Below are 27,433 nucleotides of genomic sequence, written 5' to 3' on the forward strand. Positions count from 1 at the left end.
ATCACACGGTGTCATGTTGATCGCTACATTTTTTTAATGTATTTTTTCTCGTCTTTAAACCATGCTTTAAACATGTGTGAAGTCCCCATCGGGTAGTCTCGGTTCCCCTTATGGCCCCCCTCTGTATTATTGAAAGGGGCGGGTTGAAAATAGTCTCTAAGCGGATCCTGTGGTGTTTTGTGTGCATGCACGCGCACGTGTGTGTGTGTGAGAGAGAGAGAGAGAGAGAGAGAGAACGCTTCTTGATGCACCAGTGCTGAGACCGTGGTGGAGCCTTATTGTTACTTGTGCGGAGCCAATACAGCCGTCAGTGCATTTTGTGGGGATAAAGGCACAACGTTGAGACATCCAGCCAAAATGGGGAAAGTGGAAGGAGGAATGAAATGCGTGAAATACCTTTTGTTCGTCTTCAACTTCATATTTTGGGTAAGTGCATGTTCGGCGGCCGTGATGATGGATGCAAGTTGTGCGTAAATGAACGTGGAGCAAGTGCAGCAGCGCAGGCTACTCAGTCTACACAGCTGCTGACTTTTTTTTATTAACGATGCTGACAATGTATACAATTTTACTCTTAACAGACTGCGCTGTGCTTTATTTAGCTCCCCCGTGGCGTGGGTTTTCTCTGCGTGGCGCGGAAAGGGTGACAGCCAGATAGGTTTTTAGTTTTGGCTCGCCAGACTCAAATCAGATTTTCCACAGAGGAAAAACCCGCCCCCCTCTTCCCGGTGAAGCGTGTTTTTGAAAGGAAGGGCTGAATGAAAAGACAGAGCGAGTGAGAGAGATTGAGAGACAGCATGGAAAACAAACTCAGCAGTTGGCTCCTTGCGCCCGCGTGGCTTCATTAACAAACAGGGATGATCTGATTGATAATCTCAAGTTACCAAAGAGCTCCCAACTGTATGCTTCCTCTTAGAAATAATGTAAAGGTAGCACTTGAGCACTCAGGAGGCCCAAGAGTCACTTCACTCACTACAAACTGTCAGGTGAATGTGAAAGGTGTGTTTGTGTGTGTGTGTCCTGCACACATACTTTCCACATGTGCCTTCATTGAGGTCCTTGTTCAAGTCCACTCATAGTTCATGCTATGAATGAACTCACACTAATCTCTCATTTTCCATGGTCTCCCCATGGATAACTTTGGTGTGTGTGTGTGTGTGTGTGTGTGTGTGTGTGTGTGTGTGTGTGTGTGTTTGTGTTTGTGCGTGCGTGTGTGTAAAGTTGTCTGCTCTCAGTCCTCAGAGGGGGAAGTTCCTTTGTGTGTGTGTGTGTGTGTGTCTGTGTGTCTGTGAGAGAGCGAGATTTTCCAAGCATCTGTGGAGTGGATCAGGCACTGAGGGTAGTGTGAATGGATCCATTGTGACAGCAGGACAATAGCATAACTTCAGTCTGCTGCTCCTGCCTGGATAAGCAGCAGAGCCTGCTGGAGCCCTTAATGCAGCGGCCCCACTAGTCCCATCATTGAGTTGTTCTATCTCCACTTAAAATTACTGCATCCCAGATGGGTGTGGCTGATATCTCCCTTGAAACATCCAAGTATGGACACAAATAGAGACTGAGATGACAGACAGATGGAGGAAGACGATGGGGTCAGACAGATGAGCTTATGCTTAGTGAGAGAAGAAAATGAGAGACAGAAGACAGAAAATGTGATAGGAGAAAAAAAGGGTCATTGGGAGATTGAGAGGGATATTCATGTGCATGTGTGCGCACTCACATGGCAAAAAGAAGGACAGTTGGCATGAACTTGACCCAGATAAAAATAGAGTCAGTGGATGAGTGTGAGGACAAGTGGGTATTCTGTGGATATATGTGTGTGTTCCATATCACAGGACCACAGGAACATTAAAGTAAGTGCTTGTCCACTTTGTAGTGCTCCCTGCATATGAGTTTTGCACATTCCCTGTACTCTTTCTGAGCAGTGATTACTCTCTGCTCATGATCACAGCATCCCAACCCCCCCTGGCCTGCAGCCCCCTCTGTTGATGGTGGAATGAGAGAGGATGAGTGTGAATGTGTACGTTGAAAGCGGGTGGAGGAGGGGCAAATATGATTCCCTTCAAATCCCCCCATGAGCCCCGAGTGGACAGTATAGCTCAAAGACAGGCCAGAGGCGCTTTTGTTGGACATACTGTGCTGTCAAAACATGAGAGCCAATAGACATACTGACACACACACACACACACACACATACACACACACGCTTAAAACACAAAAAATGAAGTTGTTTACCTTAAAGATGAAGAGTATAATCTCCCTCATTTCAGACACACATACAAAGTGGCTCTGTTTGTAAAGTCTTTTCAACCATCATGATGAAGTGAGATTCCTGCAGAGCCCTGTTACTAAATTGTCATTAATGTAATACAGGCCCAGCTCTTGTATATATTACCCTGATAGCTGCAAATATAAAAGCTTGTAACAGAACGTCAATGCCTTTCTTGCTCGTGTGGCCTGTTTTTGTGTGCTATAGTTCGATGACTGCCCTATTTAGTCAAAAATTAAGCCAGTGAGGTAAACAGTGTGGGGAAAGCATTGCATCATGATGATATGAGTGGAAGTTGCACAAAGCAACTTTCTCATAAATTTTACTTCCTTATCATTGCACATGTTTGCAGTGTTCTGACCATGATTTTATTTGCTCAGATAATGAAACATTATTAATTTCTCAGTTGTCCAACAGTACGGAAGCGTATTGCTGCCACACCAGAAAAAATAAAGGATCAGTATCACGTTATAACATGATAGTTTCTTGTTATAACGTAAAACTTTTCACGTTATAACGTTATAATTTATATTGTTATAACATGAAACATTTCACGTTATAATGTGATAAACTGGTCTCAGGCGGAGGTGGACCCTGGTTAATCAGGTTGTGAACTGGCACTTGGCCTTTTGCAGTGAACCGGCATCACCATGACGTTTCACGTTACTGATCTTTTTTTTTTTTCCTGGCGTGGCAGCAATATGCTGCGGTACAACAGAAAAGAATCAACTTTAGCAGCACTCAAATGTTTTTGTCCAGCTGCAAAGCTCTTCACATTGAAAAGGCTTGTTTATGCCTGTTTTCCGCATTTCTTGCTAAGTTTTATATATATATATATATATATATGAATATTTATATATTTAAATTAATTTGTTTTTCTGTATGTATTGTCCATGCCATTGACTTTCAAACCATATACAATCTATCAAGATTTACATTCCAACAATGGGACATTCAGCTATCTGAAAAACTTTCTTCTACATACTTTAAGATTTGTCCAAAAGACTTATGTCATGGGAAAACACTTCACACTTAAAATAAGTTAATGTTGTTTTCTAATTAAAAGTAGCTGTTTTTTTCTGATACAGTAATGTGCATGGTTTATATTTTGATGAAACCTTGGTGTCCTGGGTCCTGTGTTGTTTTCTATTGTATATTACTGACAAGTATGCCATGTATTTATTGATGCTGGCCATACTTCACTATTAGTTTCTTTGTATATAGGTAAAAATGCTTTATGTAAAGAAAGCATGACTATGAAAGTGTTCAGAAACTCTGTAGACTAAGTCAGGTCCTTGTTCTTTGCGTAGCGATTGTTTGATGCTCCTGGCAAAGTCTGGCACAAGGCTACTTTGACAGAAACAAATTTAAATAAGTCGGTTATCAATAGAATTCAGAGCTACACAGATAAAGGAAAGTATGGTACATATGGAGTAATTTATTATCATGCAAATTACATATTGTCACTGATGTTACAGTTTGATTCAATACAAAGATTGACAGGAGGTTATTTAATTATTCAGGAACAGTTAAAATGTTATGTTTATTGTTGCATATCACCATGTTATTATAGTACATCATCAATCTAATTAGACTTTTTTTTAAATTAAAGTTAAAAGTTTGGAGATCATTTTTTTTAGATAAGCTATTAGTTGAAATGTAGAAGATTTCTGTTAAAATGTACTAATTTTAAAATCAGCTGTGACACTGAAACTAGATTGTTCCAGTACTCAGCCCTACAGACACACTTGTCTGTGCAGGAGATTTCACTACACTCCCCCACCCTCGCCCTGTGTCAGAGTACAATGGGATTTATTCCACCCATAATTATCTCACTCCTATTTACACTTTCCCTCTGCCCATCATTTTTAATGTGCCTTCATGTCTGTTTTTCCAAACATATGCTGGGCTGAGGACTATTTTGAACAAGCTTAAATCACCCACTGTTAACCGCTGGTTGAAGAAGTAGCTTTTTTTGCTTTCATATACTGATTTTGCTTTTTTTCAGTTTACAGCGATGCCCTATTTTTTTCTGAAAACAAGGTCTAACCTAGAAAGCGGGTAATGCCGGACTTTCTCTGACCAAGACCACAGCCCTGTGTCAGCTCAGCCCCTGCTCATGGAAATTCCCCTCACAAAAACACTATTTAACAGCACTGTTAAAAAAGTACACCATAAAAGAACCTCAATAAAGCTTCGACACAGAGATTTCCATCCCCTTCTAGAAATACCCAGACATGCAAGCTATCCTCAGAGCTGCTGGGACAGAAAGAAGACACAGGTAAACTTTGCTATTGGCTAAATAGGACTTAGATAGGACACAGGTTAGAGTTTTATCTTTGTTATTGGAAAAATATGCTTTTGTAGTCCTTGTCCACAGGCAAATAAAAAAGATGATGGGTCCACTAACAACTTATTCTCTCCTTTTCTTTCTCCCTTCTCTTTTTCATCATCTCTTTCATTGTGTTTGTCTGTTTCCCTCCTATTGTGTGCCAAAGCATATAGTCACAGGGAGACAGTGGGTCTTTGTCCTTTGGGTGATGTTGGGAGGGGATGCGATGAGGTGGGGCAGAGAGGGATGGGGGGTTGGGGGGGAGGTACATGGAGATAAGTCAGGTGGGTGGAGGGGTAGATTTGGGTGGTAGAGGCAGGCAGACGGGAGGGGTGTGTCTGGTGTCAGCCAGGGTAATGATGACTGACAAAGTGGTGGGGGGTATGTAAGTAGTGAGGGGGTTAATGGGACCTTTGGGATAGTGCCAAAGATGTGAATGTATTTAGCATGTCAGCTACTGACTAAAATGAGAGCTTTCAGTGTGGTATCCATCACTACATCTGATTAAGAAAAGGTTTTTAAATGTAGCTTTAATAGTAATGAGGTTTGACTGCGTGTTAAGCTCTTTTGAACCATGAAACAACCACCTGCTCCTCCATACAACACAAACACAATCTACAAAAGCTTGGAATGACCCAGCTCCTCCACATTAGGTGCATATCCGCACAATTCAGTCAGCAACAGTGCTCACCTCACACCTCCACCAACACCATCACACCATCAGGTGTTCCGACAAATACCAGCACTAAATAGATCCAGAACTCATATTTGGGCTAATCCAACAAGCCCACAGATCCACAGCCTTCACTTTACCATGCTTTATCACTTTGGACCTGCTAATCCTGAAACCTCAAGAGCTCAGCCGTCCCATACATCAGCACGCACGACACTAAATCCTCAGTTTGGGAGGAAGCCGGCTTCCCAACACCTGCATGCTGATGGTTTACAACTGAGCTACTGGCTTTACTTCAGACCAGCACCATAAAATATAAACTGCAGACCTGAAGTGGAGGACAGGAGTGTAGACAGAGATGGTAAGGATAAGATACAAAACTTAAGGAATTCAAGAGGAATTGCAGGACCAGACATAGGCAGAGCCCTTGGTGAACAAGAGGTCACACAAATTCAGATGTAGAATAGTTATGGTACTGGGTAACAGGGTTTGTTCATCTAAATAAATTCACTTATCAGAGCATGAGGACACAGAAACAAACAGTCATACAATCAGTGCTCTACCTAAATACTGAGATCTAGGACACAGAGCGACCATGTGACAAGCACTCCTAAATACTCTCCATTTAGACAAACCATTTTATTGGTCTGCGCACAGACACACACATAAACACTGTGTTGTTTTGAAGCTCTGCTCAGAGATTTCTAGACTGGATTATCATCAGGGGGCATTGGCTCAGTGATCATTAAAACCTCTCAGTATTGATATATGTCAGCGGAGCACCCACCACAGTCTCTGTCCTTCAGAGCATCGTAGATCACAGAGAAAAAAACATTTACTTCAAGGTCTGATACTAGAGAATAATAGTTTGCTTCAAAGCAAGGACATTGCAGGCAATGATTGTGTTCAATGTATACTGATGGTGGTTTATATGAAGGAAAATATGAGAAACATTTGACCACGTTTCCAAACAAACACGAAGGTCTGTTTAAGCTCAAGGTGCCACACTGCTGCCCACAGCCAAGCGGGTCATTTTCTTCCTACAGGGAAGCCAGAGATTGCTACAGGGTGTTTTAAATTTCAGAGTTACGTTTTGCTGGCGTCTATTGGTCTAGAACATTTAAATCATCCACCCATAACAGACAGATATCCAGACATATTGTTTTGACTCAAAATATTCAATTTTAGCCTAACTAGCTCTTAGTGAAATTACATTACTGTTGCCTGAGTGCAAAGGGTGGAGGGCCAGAGTGGAAACTCCACTGCACAATTTGCTTTATTTATGTGGAAAATCACAATTAGGCAGAGCAAGAGAACAAGCCCTCAAGCCGGGGGGAAAAACATGCACTCTTACTGTTGTACAGTACTTTAGATGAAAAGATTGTTGCCTTTGTGATGAATACTGAAACCAATTTGCTGCGAAGTTGACTGATCTGAGCCCTGATAGAAATCCACATGCTTCAGTATGAAATACATTACATAAAATTGATTAGCAGCTTAAAAGTTAATGACTGTATTTCTGCAACTATGACTACTTTAATCATTATTACATCTTTAACCACAGGAGAGGAGCGGAACATGAGTGGAGACTAGGGAAAACAGTTGGTAGTTATTAGGGTTTGGTTCAAAGCCTGCATACACATCAGACCTGACAGCACATGATTGCAGACCACTAGTCCTTTATTTGTCTGTTTTTATTAATTGTCTGTAATATACATGTAGCAAAAGCTTATTGTATGTCTTGCTGTCCCATCTATCTACAGTTGATGGGATCCTTGGTTCTAGCAGTGGGACTGTGGCTACGTTTTGACCCAGAAACTGTGTCTCTGCTCAGTGGTGACAAAGCTCCAGACACCTTTTTCATTGGTGAGTATTATAGCGCACTTCAAATAGTTTTCACAGTGCACTGGTTGGGTTGTGTCTATTTATGACTTTTTATGGGTCTTAATAGACCAAGAACAGTGTTTGACTGTCAATATAAAAGAAAAATTATACTTTTGGCACGTCCTTCTTGTTTTTGCTGTATTAAAACACATCATGATATTGTATCTTAACAAACTATGAATTTTGCAAATTGGGACATTCCACAATGTAGAAGTTGATCCATAGAGCAGGGAGGAAAGGTTGTCATTTTACTTTGACTTTCTTTCTAAAATTCATAATATTAAAGCTCTGACTGTGTTGCTGTATTTTTATATGGCCTACATACTTTTCACAAACCCAGTCGATGTCGTGTTGCTGTCTTCTCTGTTGTTTTCAGTCTGGAGAAAGGCCTAAAAAAGTTTATTGACATGTTCCATGCTTCCCAATAAATTCCTGCCTCTATGTCAGAGGGGATATTCCCACCACAGGGTTCCATCCATGTACACTCACACAAATGTTCACTCCATTACCACATAAACACATGCACAGGCTTTGGGTGTAAAAGAAAACTGTCTATGCTCAAAGTTTTGCTAAGTCTATCAGTGAATGTGCTGAAGGCTGGTAATTGTCCCAAAAAGCTATAGCTAGATTTTGGCTGCCATATTTGAATTAACTTTTTTGCTCATTTGGGCGTGTGCCTGCTTCTTTAATACTGGAGATGAGTGTGAATAACAGGAAGCAACTGTTGCACATAGAGCATAAATAAACCACAAAGATGCAAACCACCTTTCAATCAGTCACAGATGAGAAATGGAGGAAAAGATTGACAGTTAAAAAAGAATATGGAAGATCATAGAAACAGATGGGAATCCATGGCAAAGATTTGAAGGAAAAATAAAATGGGATGTCAAATGAAATGACAGTGCATACGAGGAGTATAACAAGGTATTCAACTGCTGGGTGTAGGATTCCCTGTCTGCATCCATGCACCACAATTTGTGTGGAAGCAATGATAATGTCAGTTATTTTAACAGTCTGCAGACTAAATGATTCTATTTTTGATTGGTACTGTATTTTCTTCTCTGAAGCCAGCTTGATAAGGTTGTGTTTTGGCAGACTAATGTCACAGAAAGTTGTTTTCTTAACGTCATGGTGTAGGTGGTTCATTACACCCTTCTGTGTATGCATCTGCACTAAGACCCAGATCTCCATGTGCCTTGACTGAAGGTGGGTGGCGTCTGTCAGGTCCTCTGAGAGTATAGTGCTACACATGGCTTTGACAGTGAGAGTGCTGTCCCCACAGGCACAGCTGAGAGTGCTCAACAGTTGCTATGTCTCGTTCCCATGGCATCAAGTCAACACAGACCTTTTTTCTTTGAACTTTACAATAATATATTATTTTAAAAAATGTGGACAACCTCAGAGTGAGAGCAGTTTGCGAGTGAAGCTGGTTTAAGTTAAGAGTTGAGTAGAATGCTAACTAATCATTTGACACCTCAAGCTGACGACTGAACTGACTCTCCTTACAACAAAAGGAGTGACTCTCCACAATGAATTACTGTACATCACATCTTTCTGTTGACATACACAGGGTTCCTATAAACCATCTTTGCCTCTTACAGTATTTCCACCTGAGCCCAAATCACCTGAGGGTTGATGTGTCCTCTCTCACCCCTTCCTCTGCAGAGGTGTCGCTTAGCAGCAGATCCCACCTGTACGAGGGCACGCAGTCGAGCCAATCTCCTCCCTGCAGACATACCTATGATGAACTTTTGTTAATCAGAGTGTTAATGGGAGTTAAAAATCATCTTAAGGGACATGAAGCTTCCCCACCCCCCCTAAATGATGCCAACATGCTATTTATAAGTCATCTTATACGGGCACACTATTAGAAGTTGCAACAAGTGGGTCCACTCTAAAAAAGGATTTGACAAAGCACCGATCCCATTTGTTCGCCTGGCCACAGAAATAGTACATACTGAAATGTTAATACCACTGTCTGAACTCTGCTTGGCAATCTAGATAGAGTGACTCTTTCATTTTATATTCTCAGCTCTATGCTGCCCCCTGCTGGGGTCTTAATATAGTCAAATTGTCAGATTGAGTGACGGGCCTGTCTGAGAGAAGCTCAACATGTAAAAAAATATGCGGTGGGTAATCAAGCCGTACCTTTACAGGCTGGTAAATCTTAATTATGTTAATGCGTGGAATATATCAGAGTGCAAAATATGCTGATGCTGGTTTTTTACCTTATAATTAAAGATCTGCTCTTTGTTCCAGGTGTGTATATCCTGATAGGTGCCGGCAGTCTGGTGATGCTGGTTGGTTTCTTTGGCTGCTGTGGAGCTGTTAGAGAATCTCAGTGTCTGCTGGGTTCAGTGAGTACAAATGTATATGAACACAAGAGCAAAAAACTGAACTCAAATGCACCTGTAAGCTTTACAAGTATACTGTGTGTATATACTGTCAACTGTGTGTGTACTTCTTCCTTCAGTTCTTCGCCTGTCTGTTGATCATCTTTGGAGCTGAGGTGGCAGCAGGGGTTTTTGGATTCCTAAACAAAGACAAGGTGCATTTATTATTTCACAGCTGGAGTAGTTGATATGGTGTTTTTGCATTGTGCAATAATTCACCTTTCCTCTCTCACACAGATAATCGAAGATGTTCAGAACTTCTACACAACAACCTACAATGAAAACAATAATGGCACATTGATCGTCTCATACCAGAAAGTAGTAAGTCAAAAATAACAAATTATTCGTTTTTATTACATTACATGAATACAGCATTCTTGACGCAGAAAAAATAGCATATTAAAAGGAATTTGGTAATTCCTACAATCATGTAACATTAACCTTCACACTTTCAGCTGAACTGTTGTGGAACTCTGGCTAGTCCCTGTCCTGATACTGAACAAAACATCAAGGTAAGATCTGTCACCAGCTCTAGACTCAAAATGTAAATTAAATTCTGCTGTTTTGTTGTTCTATGTGTATCATGGCACTATACAAATCATCCTGGTTCACTACTTGACACCTTGACTCCTTTGGTCAGGACTGTGAGACAGGCATCAAGGACTTCTTCAACAGTAAACTCTACATCATTGGGTACGTGGGCATTGGCATCGCTGGAGTCATGGTGAGTCAGGATCTGAGAAGAAAACACTCACATGCAGGTTGTGATTTGGATTTTTTTTATCTTTTTTTAATTAAAAAACGACTTTCCTTTTAACAGATCATTGGGATGATCTTCAGTATGGTGCTCTGCTGTGCCATTCGGAACAGCAGGGAGGTCATCTAAGCTGCCCCTCACCCCTAATGTACCCAGCCCAGAAAGACTGTGCAGCCTTCAGATCAGATGTTAAGATGTTAATCGCTGTCATCATCTACCAAGGGTACCAGGAAATAGACCACGTTCAAAAAATCCTTCCCACTATGGTGCTCAAACCAGCTCTCCTGGTCTTTCTCTGTTTTTTCTGTATTTTTTCCTTCCTATTTATTTGCTGTCAAAAGCAAAGTAGTATACTGTACTCTTAGCCATTCACATATCCAGTGAGAACAGTACCTCTATTTGTGATGTTGACCCTACAATCTTACAAATTGTTTTTCCTCCTGGCCATTTGGCTACAACTACAAATTTTAACCCACATACTGTCACAGTGGTGTCAATGCTTTTTCACACAGTCTTGACACTGACCCTTTGACTGTGGGAAACTTAAGCCCCAAGAGAGCAATCTGAGGTGAAATCAGCTGAGTTTGCTTGTTCGCTGTGCACAAATGATCACATGCACATGGACGTGAGCATGACATACAAGCACAGCAATGTTATGCTATGTGAAACCACAGCCCTAAAAAAGGTTGTCTGGCATCTCGCAGGGAACCCTGATTGGTGGAATTGGAGTCGAGAGGGAATGTTTCGAGAGCGCATCCATCATGCACACATCACACACATAGTACAACGCACACACACTCTGTGAATTGTGCAATCAACCCAGATTGCTCACTACCAGACAAATCCACAGTTGTGATAAAGGCACAGCTCAACATTTATGGAGATATGTTTATTTGCCAAGAGTTGAAAAGAGGTGAAAAGATTTGTAGCACTCGCAATATCTGCATGGTGAATATGAAACTATAGCCAACAATCAGTTAGCTTAGCTTGGCACAAAGACAGGAAATTGGGGGAAACAGCTAGCCTGGCTCTGAGGAGAGATAACATTTTTTTTTTTTTTTTAACAAAATCAGTTTGTTTAGTTACCTTTTGTCATTGGATATAGACAAACAAGATTTTTTCTTGTTTCCAGTCTTTTTGCTAAGCTTAGTTAATTGGCTGCTGGCTGTATAGCTTCATATTTATTGTACAAACATGAAAGTGGTATCAGTCTTCTCATCTAACTCTCGGCAAGTAAGGATGTTTATCAACTTTGGTTAACATTAGTTAATGTTCACTGGTGGATTACAAATGTATAAAGTTATATGGAGTGCATGGAGTAGTAGGACAAGTATACCCACAAAGTATACATAATTTGTAGTTAAGGAGCTAAAACTTGCAGACACACTATGGTCCTTTAAAGATGATTTTAAAAACAGTCCCACATGAGCGAAACTACAGACCAAATTCTCTCTTAGTCCCAAAGGAAAAGTTCCTCAGCTGTTAGGCGGAGCAACCTGGTTATATAAATACCATTTCTTACCCGTTCTTTGTTGATATGTATGTTCTCTTAGACTCTTACATAAGAGAGCGCCCTTGAGTCTGTGTTGACTGGATCTATATATCAAGACCCAGATCATATGGACATGTTTACAGGCTAAACATACACTAGTAGCCTGTTAACTGAGACTAGGGCTGTGAAATTTGCTTATTCAAACCAGGCCTTTAATCTTTTCCCACTTCTATCTCTTTTTTCCCCTCTGTGCCTTGAAAGTACAATACCTACCAGAAAAACTCAGAAACAAACCCTTATATTCCTCTCACTTCATCAACATCAGCAAATAGGAGGGTTTGACAGACATGTTCAACTTGCCACCATTAATTCTGTAGGGTCTATTCCAAGTGTCAGGACTCCTTTATGTAAATATGTGTGAGTTTTTTGTAGTTGTATATTATTTGTGGCTGATTTGATCACTACTATTTAACATGCTGTGTGTGTAGACAGAGGCTTGCAGTAGTTGTACAGTGTTGTAGTCATGACAGTGTTTGCGATAGTCAAACAGAGCCAAAACAGCCCCTTAACGTGCCTTTCTTTGATAACAAGCTATTTTTGAACAGCAGGCTGTCTGGACGTAGCGAAAAAAAAGAAAAAAGAAAAACGTAGCAAAAGTGTACATATGTTTGTAGAGTTGGACTGCAACTGAATTGTCACACACATTCCACAGGCAGCACATATGGCTCGACTGACTTACCGTTATTGTTTTTGTGTGTTTTGGTGTCACATTCGACCATGTCTTCCAAGACAAGAGAGCTGAACTGGTGAAAGCATTAGCCAACTATTTCAAAAACCTCAACTGGCCAAGAACATCTCAGTTATCTTAATATTGAATATATTCAAATGATAAAAACAATATTTTTTTTAAATTTCACTGTAATGTGATACAAGTGAGGAGACAACAGTGGCTTATTTAAAAATCAGACTGCTGAGAAGCCAGCTGTGTTTAATCTGAGGAGTGACTGTCACTTTAGGGGCTGTGTTAAATTAGATTTGGATGGACCAGGAACAGGTTTAGTACTACTCAGCCCACAAAGTTGTACTGTGTTTCTCAATTATTTGTTGGAGCAATTCTGAACTGTAACGTACTTTGCAAAAACATTATGTACGCAGTCGAGCCTTTCATAGTTGATTGTGTGTGGTAATTTATTTTGATACCATTCCAGGCTTCTCAGGAAGATAGGGGTTTGAAGTTTAATAAAGCATTAAAGTTTTACATAGATTCCTGTGTTTTATTTCATTGCAGAAGTTCTAATACTATTTCTTGTTATATTAAAATGTGGTATCCTTTCAAAGGAACTGACACAAGAAAAACAGATAACTCCATTGGTAAGGTGATAAAAAGATCAGGACATCTAAAGCATGAAAGCACATTACAGCCTAGTCTAGAAGCTTATAGCTAGTAGCAGGTGTATTGAGTTGTCAATGATGATGTTGCAGATTCAAACCCAGAATAGGTCTTTTTATTTCAGTTTATCTCCATGATTTGAGGGGGTTGTCAAAAGTCAGCAAAGTTATCTAAATAACTCCTGCCTCCTGGAAAGCAGTTAAATCTATGCTTGGAAAGAACAGAAAACGAACGAACAGAAAAGTTTTTTGACTGAGCCTTGTCAAATGCTTTTGACAAATACATGTACATGTCCAGATATTGAGTTTGGTTTTCAATAAGAAGAGTTATCCAAATATTTTGCATATAAATTGCTTCAGCTGATTCTGGCAAGCAGCTGTTTGTGTGTTTGTTTTTTTACCCTTCCTATGAATTTTTGTCTATTTAAAAACTTCTCTTACAGCATCAAAGACATCTCTTGATCCTGATATCAGTCTGCATCAGAGTCTACAATTGCACACACAGCCCCAGTCACAAACTTTGCTTCCTGCATTGGTTTCAAGGCCTGAAAGTAAACCAGTTAGTCAACACACTGTCTGCCTTTTGAAATAGTGAAATACATGCTGTGCCTCGCTAGATGTGATTTATATAGGCTGATATTTTCATCAGATTACATGGGAAAAGGTTCACAAGATTTGCAGTGTTGGCATTCAAATGAATACATAAAGGATGTTTTTTATGCCCTTTGAGGAAAAGAAAATACACCCTTTCAATTCTTTGGAACAGAACATAAACATGAATTCCATAAGCACACATCTCTCAAATAAATATGTAGTAGATATCCGATTGTAATAGGGTATACTGTAGTTGTGGATACTAATTTAGAAAGAGTAAGATGATCTCCAGGAAAGCCAGTACTAATTGGCTGTAGTACATACAGTATCAGGAATAAGGTTATTAAGATGGTAAAGATCAGAGTATGGCTTTAATGCAACTTGTAAATAATCAAAATGACAAAATACAGTCAGCCAGTTAACTTACATTTTAAACTGATTTGCTCTATATTTCTTCACAACTTTAATTATTTTATATCCACTGCAATTAAGTCGTTTTCCAGGTTTAGTAGTGTAAGGCTCATGACAGTTTCAACTTTCTGCACTTGAGCTTAAAGGACAGCTGGATATTTGGTTGAGGGGATAGATATGCATGCAATGCAGCAAGGCCTGCAGGAATACCCAGGGTAGGGTTTCCCAAACACTGCAGCATGAGCATTTCTACTGCCACAAGTGCCTACACATGCATCACCCATGCGGGTGATGCATGTGTAGAGGAGTAGGGCAATACCCTTCAAGCTTGTTTTAGACTCTCTACCGTCAACCTGCTGCTAGTTTCCAACATCTCTACCTGAGAATACATGACTGAATGAGTCCCACCTCTGTGATTGTAGGCTTTTGATGCAACACCTCAGGCAAATAACACAAATAAACAGTGCAGTACATTAATATTTATTCAGCATTTATAAATCAGTATTTACATGTGTAGGCAACTAGTTGAAACACTTTCAGCATGTTGAAATGTTGAGTTTAACTTGCACAAATTGAAAAGTTGGAAGATATATAGGATACATATTTACAATGGTAAAATTGTTACAAGCACCTAGACCCACCTCTTTCTCAAGAGAGAGAAGAGCCCAACATGGAACTTTTTTCTGCTTAGAAATGCCTTACATGATGCATTAAAGACGGCTTGTGTGTCAATAACTGACAAGAAAACCTGACTAGTCACAGACAACCACAGTCAACTAAAGGAAAATGGCCAGGTGTGGGTTACGTTGCACTTTTTCAGAAGACTTGGTCCCAAAAGCACAGCGAATCCCATCAATAAACTGCCCATCATCACATCACGCTACAGAAAACCTTGTTGAGCTATTTAGCTGCAGAGTTCAAACTTACACATTACATAATCAGAGTTGTGTATTCTGCCATAAGGAACATTCATATTGCCTGGGGAAAAAATCCCAAACAAATACTAGAAACAATCTATGGTAAGCTAACGGCAACTTTAGAGCAGTGTATATCATGAGAATGGGCTGATAATTTCAAAGCATGGGAAACCTCTCTTTGTAAGAGCAGGGAAACACAGGACTCCTGTTTGGCATACGCTATATTTTCCAGATCTTACTTGTGGCAGTCATTGTGAAAAAGTAATTTACTAGATCAAATCAACTTTATAAAAAACTACACTATATACATAGACAGCGATCAACATTCATGGCACAGTTTTACACATAACCCTTTAAAACAGGATTGGAGCCATTCAAGTTCTGATTTCTGCTTATTATTCAGAAGATGTTTCCTGGTACACTGAGTTCTCTTTTGCAACACCATGCAACAGTCATCACCTACTGGTTGACAAGAAGGGGGAGTTGGAGGGATAGGCAGGTTTGGTTTACATTGAAGGGTAAGAGGAACATTTAGGGGTAGGGTCTAAATCTAAGGTACCACAGGGAAAGGTTTGGTGCCACAGGAGTAATATCAAGTCTTATCTGGATCTAATGATGATCAGTGTAAGATAATATTGTACCTCAGTGAGAATAGTAACTCTTTTCTCATAATATGCTCCACTGAAGCCCATAGACCTGTATGTTTCAATCTAAGTCTCTTAAATACGAGACAGTCATGCTAAAGGCATAATTTCAAACCACTTTGAAATAAATGGCATCTCCCTGGTCCCTTTAGCGTTTTACTCCGCAGACTCCAATAATAAATGAAAGGTACACAGTAATAGAGAGCTGGATCCATGACTATGCCCAGGGCATAGCTGCCTGAAATTTAATGAGTCGGCAGAAATACTAGGAAACAGCTTGTTTATGCAGAGTAGATGTTGTATGGGGTGTACCCCAGCAGGTACTCTCCAACTCCTACAAAGTACACAACCTGGGCAATACCAAAGAGAGGGGCAATGACAAGTGCCCGACAGCTGGCCCCCTTGAGGAAAGCTCTGGGACCCTCCTTTCTCATGATCTTTCTGCAATGCAAGGAAAAGCTTAGAGTTAGCATGTAACATAAGTAATTTACACCAACCCATGTTTCAGCCCAGTTACAATTTCTGAGAACGAGGTGAGCATTTTACCTGACACAATCCACCACTCCATTGTATGTTTCCTCATTAGCTCCTTTTTTGAGTGATTGTAGCCTTGTCTTCACCACTGCACAACCAGAAAGAAAGGTTTAGGTAAACCGTAATAAAATCACTTAAACAACTTCAGTTAGAAACAAAACTCCTTTCACACTTTTAAGCAAATGACCAAATCTCAAAACTGTTCCAAAGAGAAAGACTATTCCACTAACCGTCACAAGGGCTGACGGCTACAGCGGCAATGGATCCAGCCAAGCAGCCAGATGCGAAGGACCAATAAAAGGGCACAGTTGGGTTTTCAGATGAATGCTGACCAAGCTGGTGCAGATGTGCAAAAAGAGGGAAGTACACGACCGAGAATGGGATGTCCCTACAAAAGGCAACAAAATAAGCATGTTCACTAGATTAGAGACCGCTGACTAAAGATGGAAAGCCAACTAAGTGCAGGCATTAAATACCATCTCACCTCATCAATGTAGCCCCGAGTCCCCTGTACAGTCCTGTGACTCCTTTAGTCCTCAGCAGCTCTCTGGTGATCTCAGTGGCGGACATTCTGATGACTTTAGGTGCAGGACTGGCATTGTAGGAACGGCTAAGAACAGCACTGGTCCCCCCCATCTTCAGAGCTGTTACCACACTAGGCATCACCCTCTGTTGGGCCGCTGGCAGATATAAGAAAGATACTCTCACTGTCTGTCTAAATGCATTATTTCACACACGTAAACAATTCTGCTGTTTTCCTCTTAATTTACTAGCTGTAGACTGTTACCTAGCCTGCCAGCATCCTGAAGCTGGATCTTCAGCATCTCCATGGGTGTAGTCACAATGACCTGGCACATTCCAGCGCAGCATCCTGCCAACATCTCTTTCAGCACCGTCAACTTACCACTGAAGACACACACACATTCGTGAAGTTCAAATCCAAGATTGATCTTATAATGCACACCGAGACTAAGTCCTTTTTAGTGGCACTACTCACCTATCTTTGCTCAACTGGTGGCGGAAGAAGTCATTGGCAGCTAGTTTGATGGCCTTCTCAGGGGTTACTAGGGTGAGATTTACTGCAGCACCTACGAGAGCAAGCATTGTTCACAATGAACTTCATTCTCATTAGATAAACATTCAAACACCGTCAAACAATCAAAATTTTGCATTGTAGAGATAAAGGAATTAAACCATATAATAATAATAATAATAATAATAATAACAATAATAATGCATTTTTTATTTAAAGGTGCCTTTTTATCTCGAAATGATACTTTTTCAAGGAGACTATTTGATTGTTGCATTTCTAAAAATGCCAGTATGGAAGGTTTTAATAGTCTTACCTCTATACATGCCAAAGTAGCCTTCAGACTTAACTGTCTTTATTAGGCAATCCATCCTAGGAAGGAAAAATTTGATTAGTTGTGCATATTTTTTTAGTAAACACTTGATGTATGAACAATCATAATGAACTGATTGTAGGAAATTACAATTACAGCAAGGAGTCATAGTCTGCTCCTGTTGAAGAGCCTTCATACAGTACCAGGAAAAAGTTATATGCTTCTCAAAAATAGTCTTTAGTTTCAAGACTAAATACTGACAATCTAACTTGTCCCCAGTATTATCACTATAAGGTAATGATAGATTGATGTTTAGACAACTTGCATTGTTTGAAAAGGTTATTGTATGCATGTGCATTTCATTAAGAATACAATTTCAAATCAAGAGAAAGACCAGGATTCTAGAAATGCACAAGTTGGGTGGGAAGCATGGCCTGTCAGTGATCCTTCTTTTGTCAAATGTGGTTCTTACATGTTCTTGTATAGTTGCTGCCCACTGCGCTGGTTCTGCAGGCGGGTCTTGGCCAGGTCGATTGGGAACACACAGGTGACTCCTACCATGCCTGCAAACCCCCCATTAATCAGTTTAGCTGGGAGGCTGCAAAAAGACAAGTCAAAACACACAGGAGCATAACAATCATTCTTGTGGGTGTAGTAAAGTGGGGCACTGACAGCTGAAGTGACCAAACCTGCTGAAAATTGATAAATAATAATTTTAGGCAGTGGTGGAAGAAATACTCAGATCCTATAAGTATTAAAAGTATCAATACAATGTAAAAACGCTCCATCACAAGTGAAAGTCCTACATACGAGTACATGAGTATTAGCAGCATGCAGTAAAAGTATAGATTTTAGGGGTTTTAAGATGACTAATGCTTTTTTTTCTTCTACTCTAATCTTTGATTTTTGGTGAAATATTGGATCATATGAACATTTATTGAAATAAAACCATGTGAGGAGTTTAAGGGAAAAATCACTATTTAGTGGAGCTGGTAACAATTCAGACATCTGAAATGTGACCCCAACAACACACTGCTTTTTCACCAAAAGCCAAAAAGGTTGGACAATTTAAAAGACTGTTATATTTGTGTCAAATCTAACTAAAACTGTCAAATGAATGTAGTGGGCTATAAAGTACACATTTTCCCTCTGAAATGGAGTGGAGTGGAAGTAGAAAGTAGTATCAAATGGAAATACTCAAAATTGTAGCTTGAAAGTACCCCAAAATTCTACTTAAATACAGTAATTGAGTATCAGTGTATTTTCTTAGTTACTTTCCACCACTATCTTTAGGCACAAGACAAATACTTCCTTTTGGTTTTAAAAGTGTTTGCAAAGTATGTAAAACATTAGCCAATATGGTTCTATGTTGTAAAGTCATTGCAACAGAACTGAGTGTAGAGTGACTGCCTCTGGGAATCTGGTCATCCAAAAATAACTTGTTGAGTAAATCAAACATACACATATTCATGAGGCATTACACATGCAGTAAGGCTTCTGTGATTTACAATTTTAGCTTTTAAAGGATTAATAGATTGTAAACTAGAACTGTTTTCTATCATGAATAACATAATGAAATAATTCAAACATGCTTTACTGCTGTTTTACTATTTAAGAAGCAAACATGTAACATTGAATGGTTTGGTGTATTGTTGTCATTGAGAGAGCAGGTTCATACCTAATCTGTTGTTGCTGGGCCATGGTTCTTGGTTGTTTTGGGTGCAGAAGTTGGTCAATGCAAAGACAGAGGCCACAGAGGGAGAGTAGGCTGAGAGTCCCTGAGAGACACCGAGCAAGGCAAGAGTAGAAAGAACCCAGGGGTTATATATATAGGCGAGTCCAGCCATGTGGATCCAAGGATAAATTTGAGATCACTCTCCACCCCCAGCACTGCCAGCCAATAAATTGAGCCAGGGTGTGATTAATTTCACTTACAGACCTTCTAACTATAATGTACACATTCAGTGTATTCAAGAATCCCTTCTTAGACTGGAAATTAACTGATAGCCAAGGTAGTCTGACAGCTGAAATACTTTTGGCAGTATCCTAATCAGACACTGGAACCTACAAGTCATGGATTTAATAACATTGATTTCTGAATATATTCTGGCATTAGACATGTATAGGCCTACTATGAACCAAAATGTACACACTTTGCACACCTGTTCTGCTACTTAGCAGGCGGCTCCAGGATACTGACATGGACATCTAACAAGCTAGATGTCCAATAAATTAATGGAATGTCTTGATAAGAGAATGCATTAATGACTCACCTTGGATAAAAATCAAAGGTTTATTTCTGCTCAAACAAAGTTTAACTGCTGACTCCCTCCGTACAGCTGAATGATTGGTATAACTAATAATAATTATTATTATTATATAATTAGATTATATAAATAATGGCTACATTCAATTACAGTGTTCCAGTGGCAGTGCTGTGGAATTGTGCATACTGTCTCTCTGACAGCTTACTGAAACTATTCTGCCTTTTGTTTAACTATTAACACATTTCCATGCACTACAGTGCCCCCTTTTGGTTATTTTAGTAGCAGCAGTTGCAGAGCAGGGAATTTCCCTAAATTTAACAAGCCAAGACAGAGAGCACATGTGCCTGCTGCTAGTCCTGTCGATATCTTTTGCAATTGTTGCCTTGGACACTATGGACAGTATTATTGATGTATGCATTTTTCAATGTTATGGTTACTATATATTTGCTCTGCATTTGTTTTATCTATGTTTTGTTCAAGAAATGGCTTAATTGGTTGCTAGCATAGTTGTAATAATAGTTAGCCGATTGAATAGCTTTGCACTGTGATGCAGTTTTGTTTTGCAGTTTGTATTTGTGTTTTCACAGTTTTACAGATAGGAATAATTGTGGCTCCTTAATAAACCTTCAATAAAAGTTATGTCTTGTGGTTATTGGAGGACTACAATAATCTGTTAGCTAACTGTCTAGCAGTGAAACAGGACTTCTCCTTGCGAGGGCAGAATAGAAATAATAAGGGCGTTTTCACACCTATAGTTTGTTTGCTTTTTCCCAAATTAATTGGATGAGTTGCTACTTTGTTGCTTTTTGTCTTTGGGTCAATTTGGTTTCATACATGCAAAATTTCAAGTGAACCAACATATTTCAACAAAAGCCACATGGGAGCTGTCACTTCACATTCATTGGTCAGAAATCTGGCGGGCAGAGAAAGTACAGTTTGTTTTTCCCCTGGGATAGCTTTCCAAAATGAACCAGCATTTATCTGAATATGTGAACAAAATGTTACATTTGAACACACTTCAAGGCAATGTCTCACAAACAATGTGTTGCTTCACGTTATGCAAAGACGTGCAGCCGTCAGTTGGCTAACAAATAGAAGGCAATGTATTTCCTTGGCATTCCAGGGTCCTTTTCCATAAAGCAGGATTACCAAATAAACCAGGCTTATTTCGTTAGTCTGATTTATTTTCTATCACTGGATTTTATTTATAGCTTTTTGTGATCATATGTTTAAATTCTTCATGTATCCAGCAGAAGTGTGTGCTGGAGACTGCTGCTTCTGTGTGGCTCTTTTATGGTGGATTTTGCCATTGTGAATCCTTTGATCTGTGTTTGACGTCATGGGCTGCTTATGAATGGCATGCACACGCAATTAGTCTGAAAACTTGAGCCTTGAATTAGTTTGATTGCGTGAACGTGGATCAGCCTTTATGGAACTGCTTTAGCCTGATCATATTTATTAGACTCATTCAAGTCAGGTGTTCGACAATAACCGCCACTTTTCTGAGCTTGTTTTATGGAACCGACCACTGGTCAACCCTCGATTCATGTTTACAATACAAAGCTCATCCTCAACCAGGCATAATGCAAAGTGCAGCTGGCTATGGGAGCGGGTTTAGTCCAAAATGCACTATGTTTATTGCAGTTGGGTCGGATCACATTCAAACCACAAAAGAACCGTACCAGAGTGTCTAACTGGACCGAGACCACCTTTTCAGCAACGTTTAGGTCTGGTTGTTTTGCTCTGCAGCCAAATGCAATTACCATTTTCACACCTGCCCAAATGAACCACACCAAGGAGGAAAACAGTTCGATTTAACCAAACTAAACACAGCAGGTGTGAAAACACCCATAGATGACCATTTCTGATTTTTAACTTGTATACCCGTGTCCTTTGGGAGAAAGGTCTGTCATGTATACAAGTAAGTATGTGTGAAAGGCTACAGAAATCCTGGTAAATTTATACATACAAGCAAGATCATCATCGTCCTTAGTATGTACAGTACAAACAGTAGCCTTTATTTAACAGGGAAATGCATTTTCTTTTGCATTTAGTTATTTCAATTTATCCATTGCCATTTAATTCATCTACACAGGCAATACAATCCACAATAAAGCTCTGATGCATGCTCAACACAGTGTTTTATTGATTGCAATATTGGCTAACAAACTAGAGAAAACACACATGAACAGCTAAGAAGCTGAGATGCACCACGAATACTGCTGGTCTATCAGGTTAACAGCTGCATCATTTGCAGTGCACGTGCACTCCTGGTATCAATATACTGTCTCAGGTTTCCAAGGCAGGCTGGTTCTGATTCTTTAAATTTCTCTGTGACATGGTACACCGGTCATGAGGGATTCGGCTGGAGCGGACACAGTGGAGTAGGCGTGAGTCACAGCGGTTACAGCTGCAACAGCGGGCTTCAGGATAATACAACTGTGGGTTGACATCCTGAGGGCAGCCAGGAAAACGAGCAGTTCGATACACCAGAGAGAGAGGGACACAGCTACGCTGGATCAGGAAAGTCCTGCCAAACCGGCCCTTTAAATTAGTGTCCTGGAGTGGAGGAGACAGCTGTTAGAGGCTGTGCAGTGGTTGAAATTATAACAATGTGTCACCTTTTTTCATGAGTTAGGAAATGTGACAGAAGAGACCATGTTTGATAGAATAATACTTTTTTCATCTCTATATTTCTTTCACATCTAAACAAAAAACTCTATTTTCATGATGATCCAAATATTGAACTTACAACTGAGAAAAATCTGTATTTTGAAGAGATGAGCTACTGTATCAATATATATGTTTACAATATCTTTACCATCGCCTCTCTGTTCTGATGGTGTCCAAACAACAATGGCGTTGCATCAAGTTTTCTTATAATGTACATCATCTATTCAACATTACTCCATACACTTACAATAATGTTAAAGTTGAGATTTTCACAAGAAGTTTGTGAGTGTATGCCAGTTTTCACCTGTGTGTAACAGTATCCGCTGCAGATGGTGGTGTTGATAGCCATACACTGGGCACAGTCCTGCCTTTCAATCCATATGGTATGATTCTTCAGCATACAGGCACACACTGTTCCACCCGTTAACGCACAAAGCAGCATGCATTTTAACACAAACAAAGGCATGCTGCAAATGCACATCTTGAAAGTCTGATTTACAACACACCAACAAAGCACACCTTGGCTCTTTGGCTGCTGAAAGACTCTCTGAAAAGAAAAAAAAACAAATGAAACACACAATCATTATCACTGCAAAAATATCAGTTTGTTAAATTTCATGCAAACTGAAATTGTAGGGGGGAAAAACACACCTTTCCAGTTCCCCAACTCTACCCTGTTCCTCTCCTCTGTGAACATCTAAAAAGATCAAGAGTGTCCATCCTCTTTTATGGAAAGCCTAATCCACCCCCTACTGCCCTAGAAGACTTTAGTTTACAACGTCATTCTAGAAATCATGTTACCTGTCTGCAATGTTTGGAGATACAAGTGGTCTCAAAACACACATACAGTGTGTATGTGTGTGTGGATGTGCATGTGTCTGTGTGTGTGGATGTGTGTGTGGATGCATTCATTTAGTGTTCATTTTCACAGGTCATACTAAAGAATATGAGGGTGACGGCCAGTTGAGGATGCTGCCAGACAATATCTGTAAATACCACAAACAACAACAAGTTATACAACTCCAGCCCTGACCGTTACACGTGTGTGGCTGACCAAAAACTGATCCATGTGGTTGACCTCAAACATTTTAGCGCATGAGTTGTCCAACTTTCATGCTCTTGCTTTGATTTCATTGCAAGGTTTACATAAAATCCCTTGTAAATGAGTCACCTTTTAAATGTGACACATTGAAGTCAAATGAGATACATCTTTCATAGCATGGATGCCTGTTTGGACCACTTGATAGTAAGTCTAAGAAATAACTGAAAAGGTATTAAATGTAAATACAAATATTTCATAATAAAAATATAAAATAAATTACATTTTCTGGGCATTGAGATTGGAAAAAAAGGTATAACTACAAAATTAAAACTTTTCTTGACGTTTCTTAACCTAATATCTCAAAAAAGACAAATATCAGACTGTAAGATAACTTGAAATGTAAGAACATTTATAACAGCCAAATTAAGTTAAATCAAATTAGACTCAATGCCAGTGATCTCATCTGGCTGAGGCTGGGTCAGCACTCACATGTTTTTGCCTCACCTGAGAGAAAAAGGTTATGCCCTCTTTATTTAAGCCATTAATGCTCTCATTGTTCGCATCTGTGCCTTATAGGAGTGGCCACTGGCAGATTTTTCTAAGTAATCAATAAACATGTTTACCAGACACAGTTAAGGATAAATAGCCATTAATGAACTGCTGACCAGAGACTTGGAAACTGTGAGTTTGACAGTTAATATTATTTTATTGTTAATACATTAATGTAATTGTTATACTATCACTACAATTAAAGTAAATAAGTGGTGCTCCTAGTGGCACCTTAGGAAGTAGGAGTTTGACAGTTTCAACCAGTTAAAACAGAGTTTTTGTAGTTGCAGTGGGTGTTGATAGTTTTTTGTCACCTACTGTTTACTCCATTAATAAATTAAAATTCCAAAAATTTACAATAGTTTCTGATTTGGATGCTGGTTTGTTCATGTCAGGATTGGTTGTAAAAACCAAAATATATAATATGCTAAAAAAAAAACTCAAATCATAAATGCTGAAATGATTCGAATCAGTGGAAAAACCATTTTATCTAAAGGTTAGAGCCCTCAGTTACCTGTGTGAATATAGCTGCAATTTACCTGTAAATAAACTGTAGCTGACAAACGACATATTTGAACATTGTAGTGACTAGTCCTAAACTTAAAGCCACTACTGGCTGCTAATGGTTGGATGTTCTGACGTACACTCAATACGCAGACTACTTAACTGGTTGATCTATTATTTATTGGTCGTTTAAACACAGCGCTTAGGTTTCGTTTGTTGCTCTTAATATAAAATAACATAATAAACCAAAACAACAGAGAATAGCTGCGACCTGAACGCATCAAAAAACTTTTTGCCCTCACCATCAGCGCACCTGTGGTGATTGGCATGACCCTTTAAAATAAATCAGTGCCCTGTCAGCATAAACATGCACCCCCTGCTGTTTGGGAGGAGCACCACAGTCAAATTCATATCTGGCTCCAACAAACATCAATACTGAAATATGAATTATAGCAGCAGCTTTATTAGTCTAGTTAAACCCAGAATACTCTGATTAAGTTGAGATTTATTTTTTTAATTTTATTTGTTTATTTGTCAGAGACAGTGCATATTAATAAACATATCGGTAAATATGCCAGAATTAGCCCAAAGGCTAGTTTTCATCTGTTGTCCCTGGCCAGGTGTAAGTTGACAGCCTGTGCTACCTGACGCTACAGTTTTCTGCTTCTGACCCGGCCCCTGTTTCTGTCCTATTTTTTGCTCTACATTCATGATGTCGGGTCACAGTTATGTAACAAATCCATCAGATAATTACAACAAAGTGGGTCAGTGACAGTTCACGAACTATCTGTCCTGTCACAGATCTAGCTCTTTTGAGGCTGATGTGACTAGCGGGAAAAACAAGAATTGAAATGATGGGTTAAGGCATATTGTTTAAAAGTAATGGTTCAGTACTTTAAGGGTCATATCTGAATTGAAATAAATAAAGTGTATGTGGGGTTTTTGCATTATAAGATCGTAGCTGTGTCGTTTCATTCAACAATTCCTTTATTCATCCTCAAAGAGATTGTGCAGCAGGGACTTAGAAACACATAAAATGCATACACAAATTATATACAAAATTACCTACTGTACTCAAAATTACCTACTGTATTATAACAGAGAAATTATGAGTAAAACTAATATAGATAAATAATAAATCATAAAATATGTACATTCAGGCTTTGGTGTATATGCTTGTGTTACTGTTCCTTCACCAAATGAAGTTGAGAGTTTCTGTATTTGTTAGTTTTTAATAATAGACTACAGAAAGAACCAGTGTGGTCAGACGCTCTCCGCTTTGTTATGCCGTGGTCAGTCCCAGAGCCGAGCCAAGTACAGCTGCCTCAAGGAGAAAAATATTTCACTTAGAAACAGGACAGCTATTAGGACAGGTCATTGGGTTGCCCTTCTTTTCAACCCTTTTCCTTTGTTGTCTTATCATGATGTCTGCAGGTCATATCCGAGGTTTTAGCTCTGTGGCTCTCATTTTCAGACAATACAGGTAACTCTACACACATAAGGTCATGGAACTGGGTCAGACTTGAATTTTGCATCATTAAACCTCACTTAAGTGCATAGGGATAAAACTTTCTTAGAATGTGCTGCACTCCAACTAAATGTACAATCAATTATAACAAGAAATCTTAAAACCTAGTAGTTTTGACTTAATCATTATATTTTGGCCTGTGCATTGTGCACTTAAGTAAATGATTTCCTAATAATGCTTGAGCTATTTTACAATGAAATCAGATTAGTTGTTTGAGTGATAATTTGTACAGTCTGCAGAACAAATTCTCCATCCACAATTAAATTAAAAATTAAAGAAAAAAGATAAATAAAAATGTGGAGTGGAGAGGTTGTAGGTTTTAAAATGTGAGATTATCGTTGGTAAAAGTGGGGGGAGAGTAGTCTGAATTGGGTTGTGGAGCTGTACACCACCTCATACATCGCACTCATCTGCCAGCCGCGATTAATTTCAAGCCGGTGAGATCGCATCCACCCGCGGGGCTAGGAATATGCTCCGTCGGGCTTCTCCTGCTACAATGCTCACCGTGGCCCAAAGTTTCTGTTCATTCGCTCACCCGCATCAGGTGATACCCTGCTAAGGTAACTATTGGCTCTTGTCTCAGACCTTCCCCGAGGTGATTGGTGGAGTGACGAGCACTCAGCATGTAACCTCTACAATGAGCTTCCGCCCACAAGGCACTATGGAGAGCTAAAGCCGCTATATACGCCCAGATACGTATATGCATGCTCTGTAATGGTGACAGTAATATTGTACCTGGTGTTTTTACAACGACAATGTCCCATATAAAAGCGTATGTGGCTACCGTACAAATTTCTAGTTTTACCGTCTATGTATCGTCGCTATATTATTCTAAACTAGACGGGACGTGGACACCCGTGGCATGCTGGGAAATGGTGTGGCTTTCTAATAGGCTATTTCCTTAAAAAGGCCCTTCCTGCCTCTTTAAAACCAAAACCAAATGTGTAGACATTACAAGCTACTTTGACGACACAGAAAGTTGTTTATAGTCAAGCTTCATCTGAATAAGAATGCAATTAAATGGGCCACAAATAATTTATTGGAATATAAATCTTCTGTTGAGAACATTTAGCTGTTTCCTCATGATATTCTTACGCAAGTCAAACTCCTACACATTTGGTGTACTGGTTTCCTGGTTATAAATCTTTTAGTTTTAAACATAAGGAGTGAACAGAAACACGGAACGCCCAATAATGCCTCATAATCAGTGTGTGTACTATACCAGATCAATTTTACATTGATCA

At 39.5% G+C, this 27,433-nt stretch overlaps 2 protein-coding genes across 2 annotated transcripts; one reads left to right on the plus strand and one right to left on the minus strand.

The window, feature by feature from the left end:
* The first annotated feature begins 235 nt into the window (after positions 1-235).
* Positions 236-11,342, plus strand: LOC128357881 (CD9 antigen-like). The gene is made up of 8 exons (XM_053318287.1): positions 236-426; positions 7,032-7,134; positions 9,412-9,509; positions 9,626-9,700; positions 9,783-9,866; positions 10,001-10,057; positions 10,186-10,269; positions 10,366-11,342. Exons 1-8 carry the CDS (start codon positions 358-360, stop codon positions 10,429-10,431), a joined length of 636 nt encoding a protein of 211 aa, XP_053174262.1. The 5' UTR covers positions 236-357; the 3' UTR covers positions 10,432-11,342.
* A 4,655-nt stretch (positions 11,343-15,997) lies between these two features.
* On the minus strand, positions 15,998-19,352 carry slc25a55b (solute carrier family 25 member 55b). The gene is made up of 9 exons (XM_053318296.1): positions 19,305-19,352; positions 18,099-18,224; positions 17,630-17,685; positions 17,281-17,371; positions 17,071-17,189; positions 16,768-16,963; positions 16,514-16,671; positions 16,296-16,371; positions 15,998-16,190 (listed from the first exon to the last, which is right to left on the minus strand). The coding sequence occupies exons 1-9, from the start codon at positions 19,325-19,327 to the stop codon at positions 16,031-16,033; spliced, it is 1,005 nt and encodes a 334-aa protein (XP_053174271.1). The 5' UTR covers positions 19,328-19,352; the 3' UTR covers positions 15,998-16,030.
* Positions 19,353-27,433: the final 8,081 nt, after the last annotated feature.

Source organism: Scomber japonicus, chromosome 4 (assembly GCF_027409825.1).
Source record: "Scomber japonicus isolate fScoJap1 chromosome 4, fScoJap1.pri, whole genome shotgun sequence".
Taxonomy (NCBI): Eukaryota; Metazoa; Chordata; class Actinopteri; order Scombriformes; family Scombridae; genus Scomber; species Scomber japonicus.

Excerpts from the sequence above, each read along its gene's own strand:
- LOC128357881 (XM_053318287.1), top strand. The coding sequence starts at position 358 with ATGGGGAAAGTGGAAGGAGGAATGAAATGCGTGAAATACCTTTTGTTC. Across the intron at positions 9,701-9,782 it reads GATTCCTAAACAAAGACAAG|ATAATCGAAGATGTTCAGAA; the intron begins GTGCATTTATTA and ends TCTCTCACACAG. Across the intron at positions 9,867-10,000 it reads TCGTCTCATACCAGAAAGTA|CTGAACTGTTGTGGAACTCT; the intron begins GTAAGTCAAAAA and ends TCACACTTTCAG.
- slc25a55b (XM_053318296.1), bottom strand. The coding sequence starts at position 19,327 with ATGGCCCAGCAACAACAGATTAG. Across the intron at positions 17,372-17,629 it reads CTACTTTGGCATGTATAGAG|GTGCTGCAGTAAATCTCACC; the intron begins GTAAGACTATTA and ends TTGCTCTCGTAG. Across the intron at positions 16,964-17,070 it reads TCAGGATGCTGGCAGGCTAG|CGGCCCAACAGAGGGTGATG; the intron begins GTAACAGTCTAC and ends TATATCTGCCAG.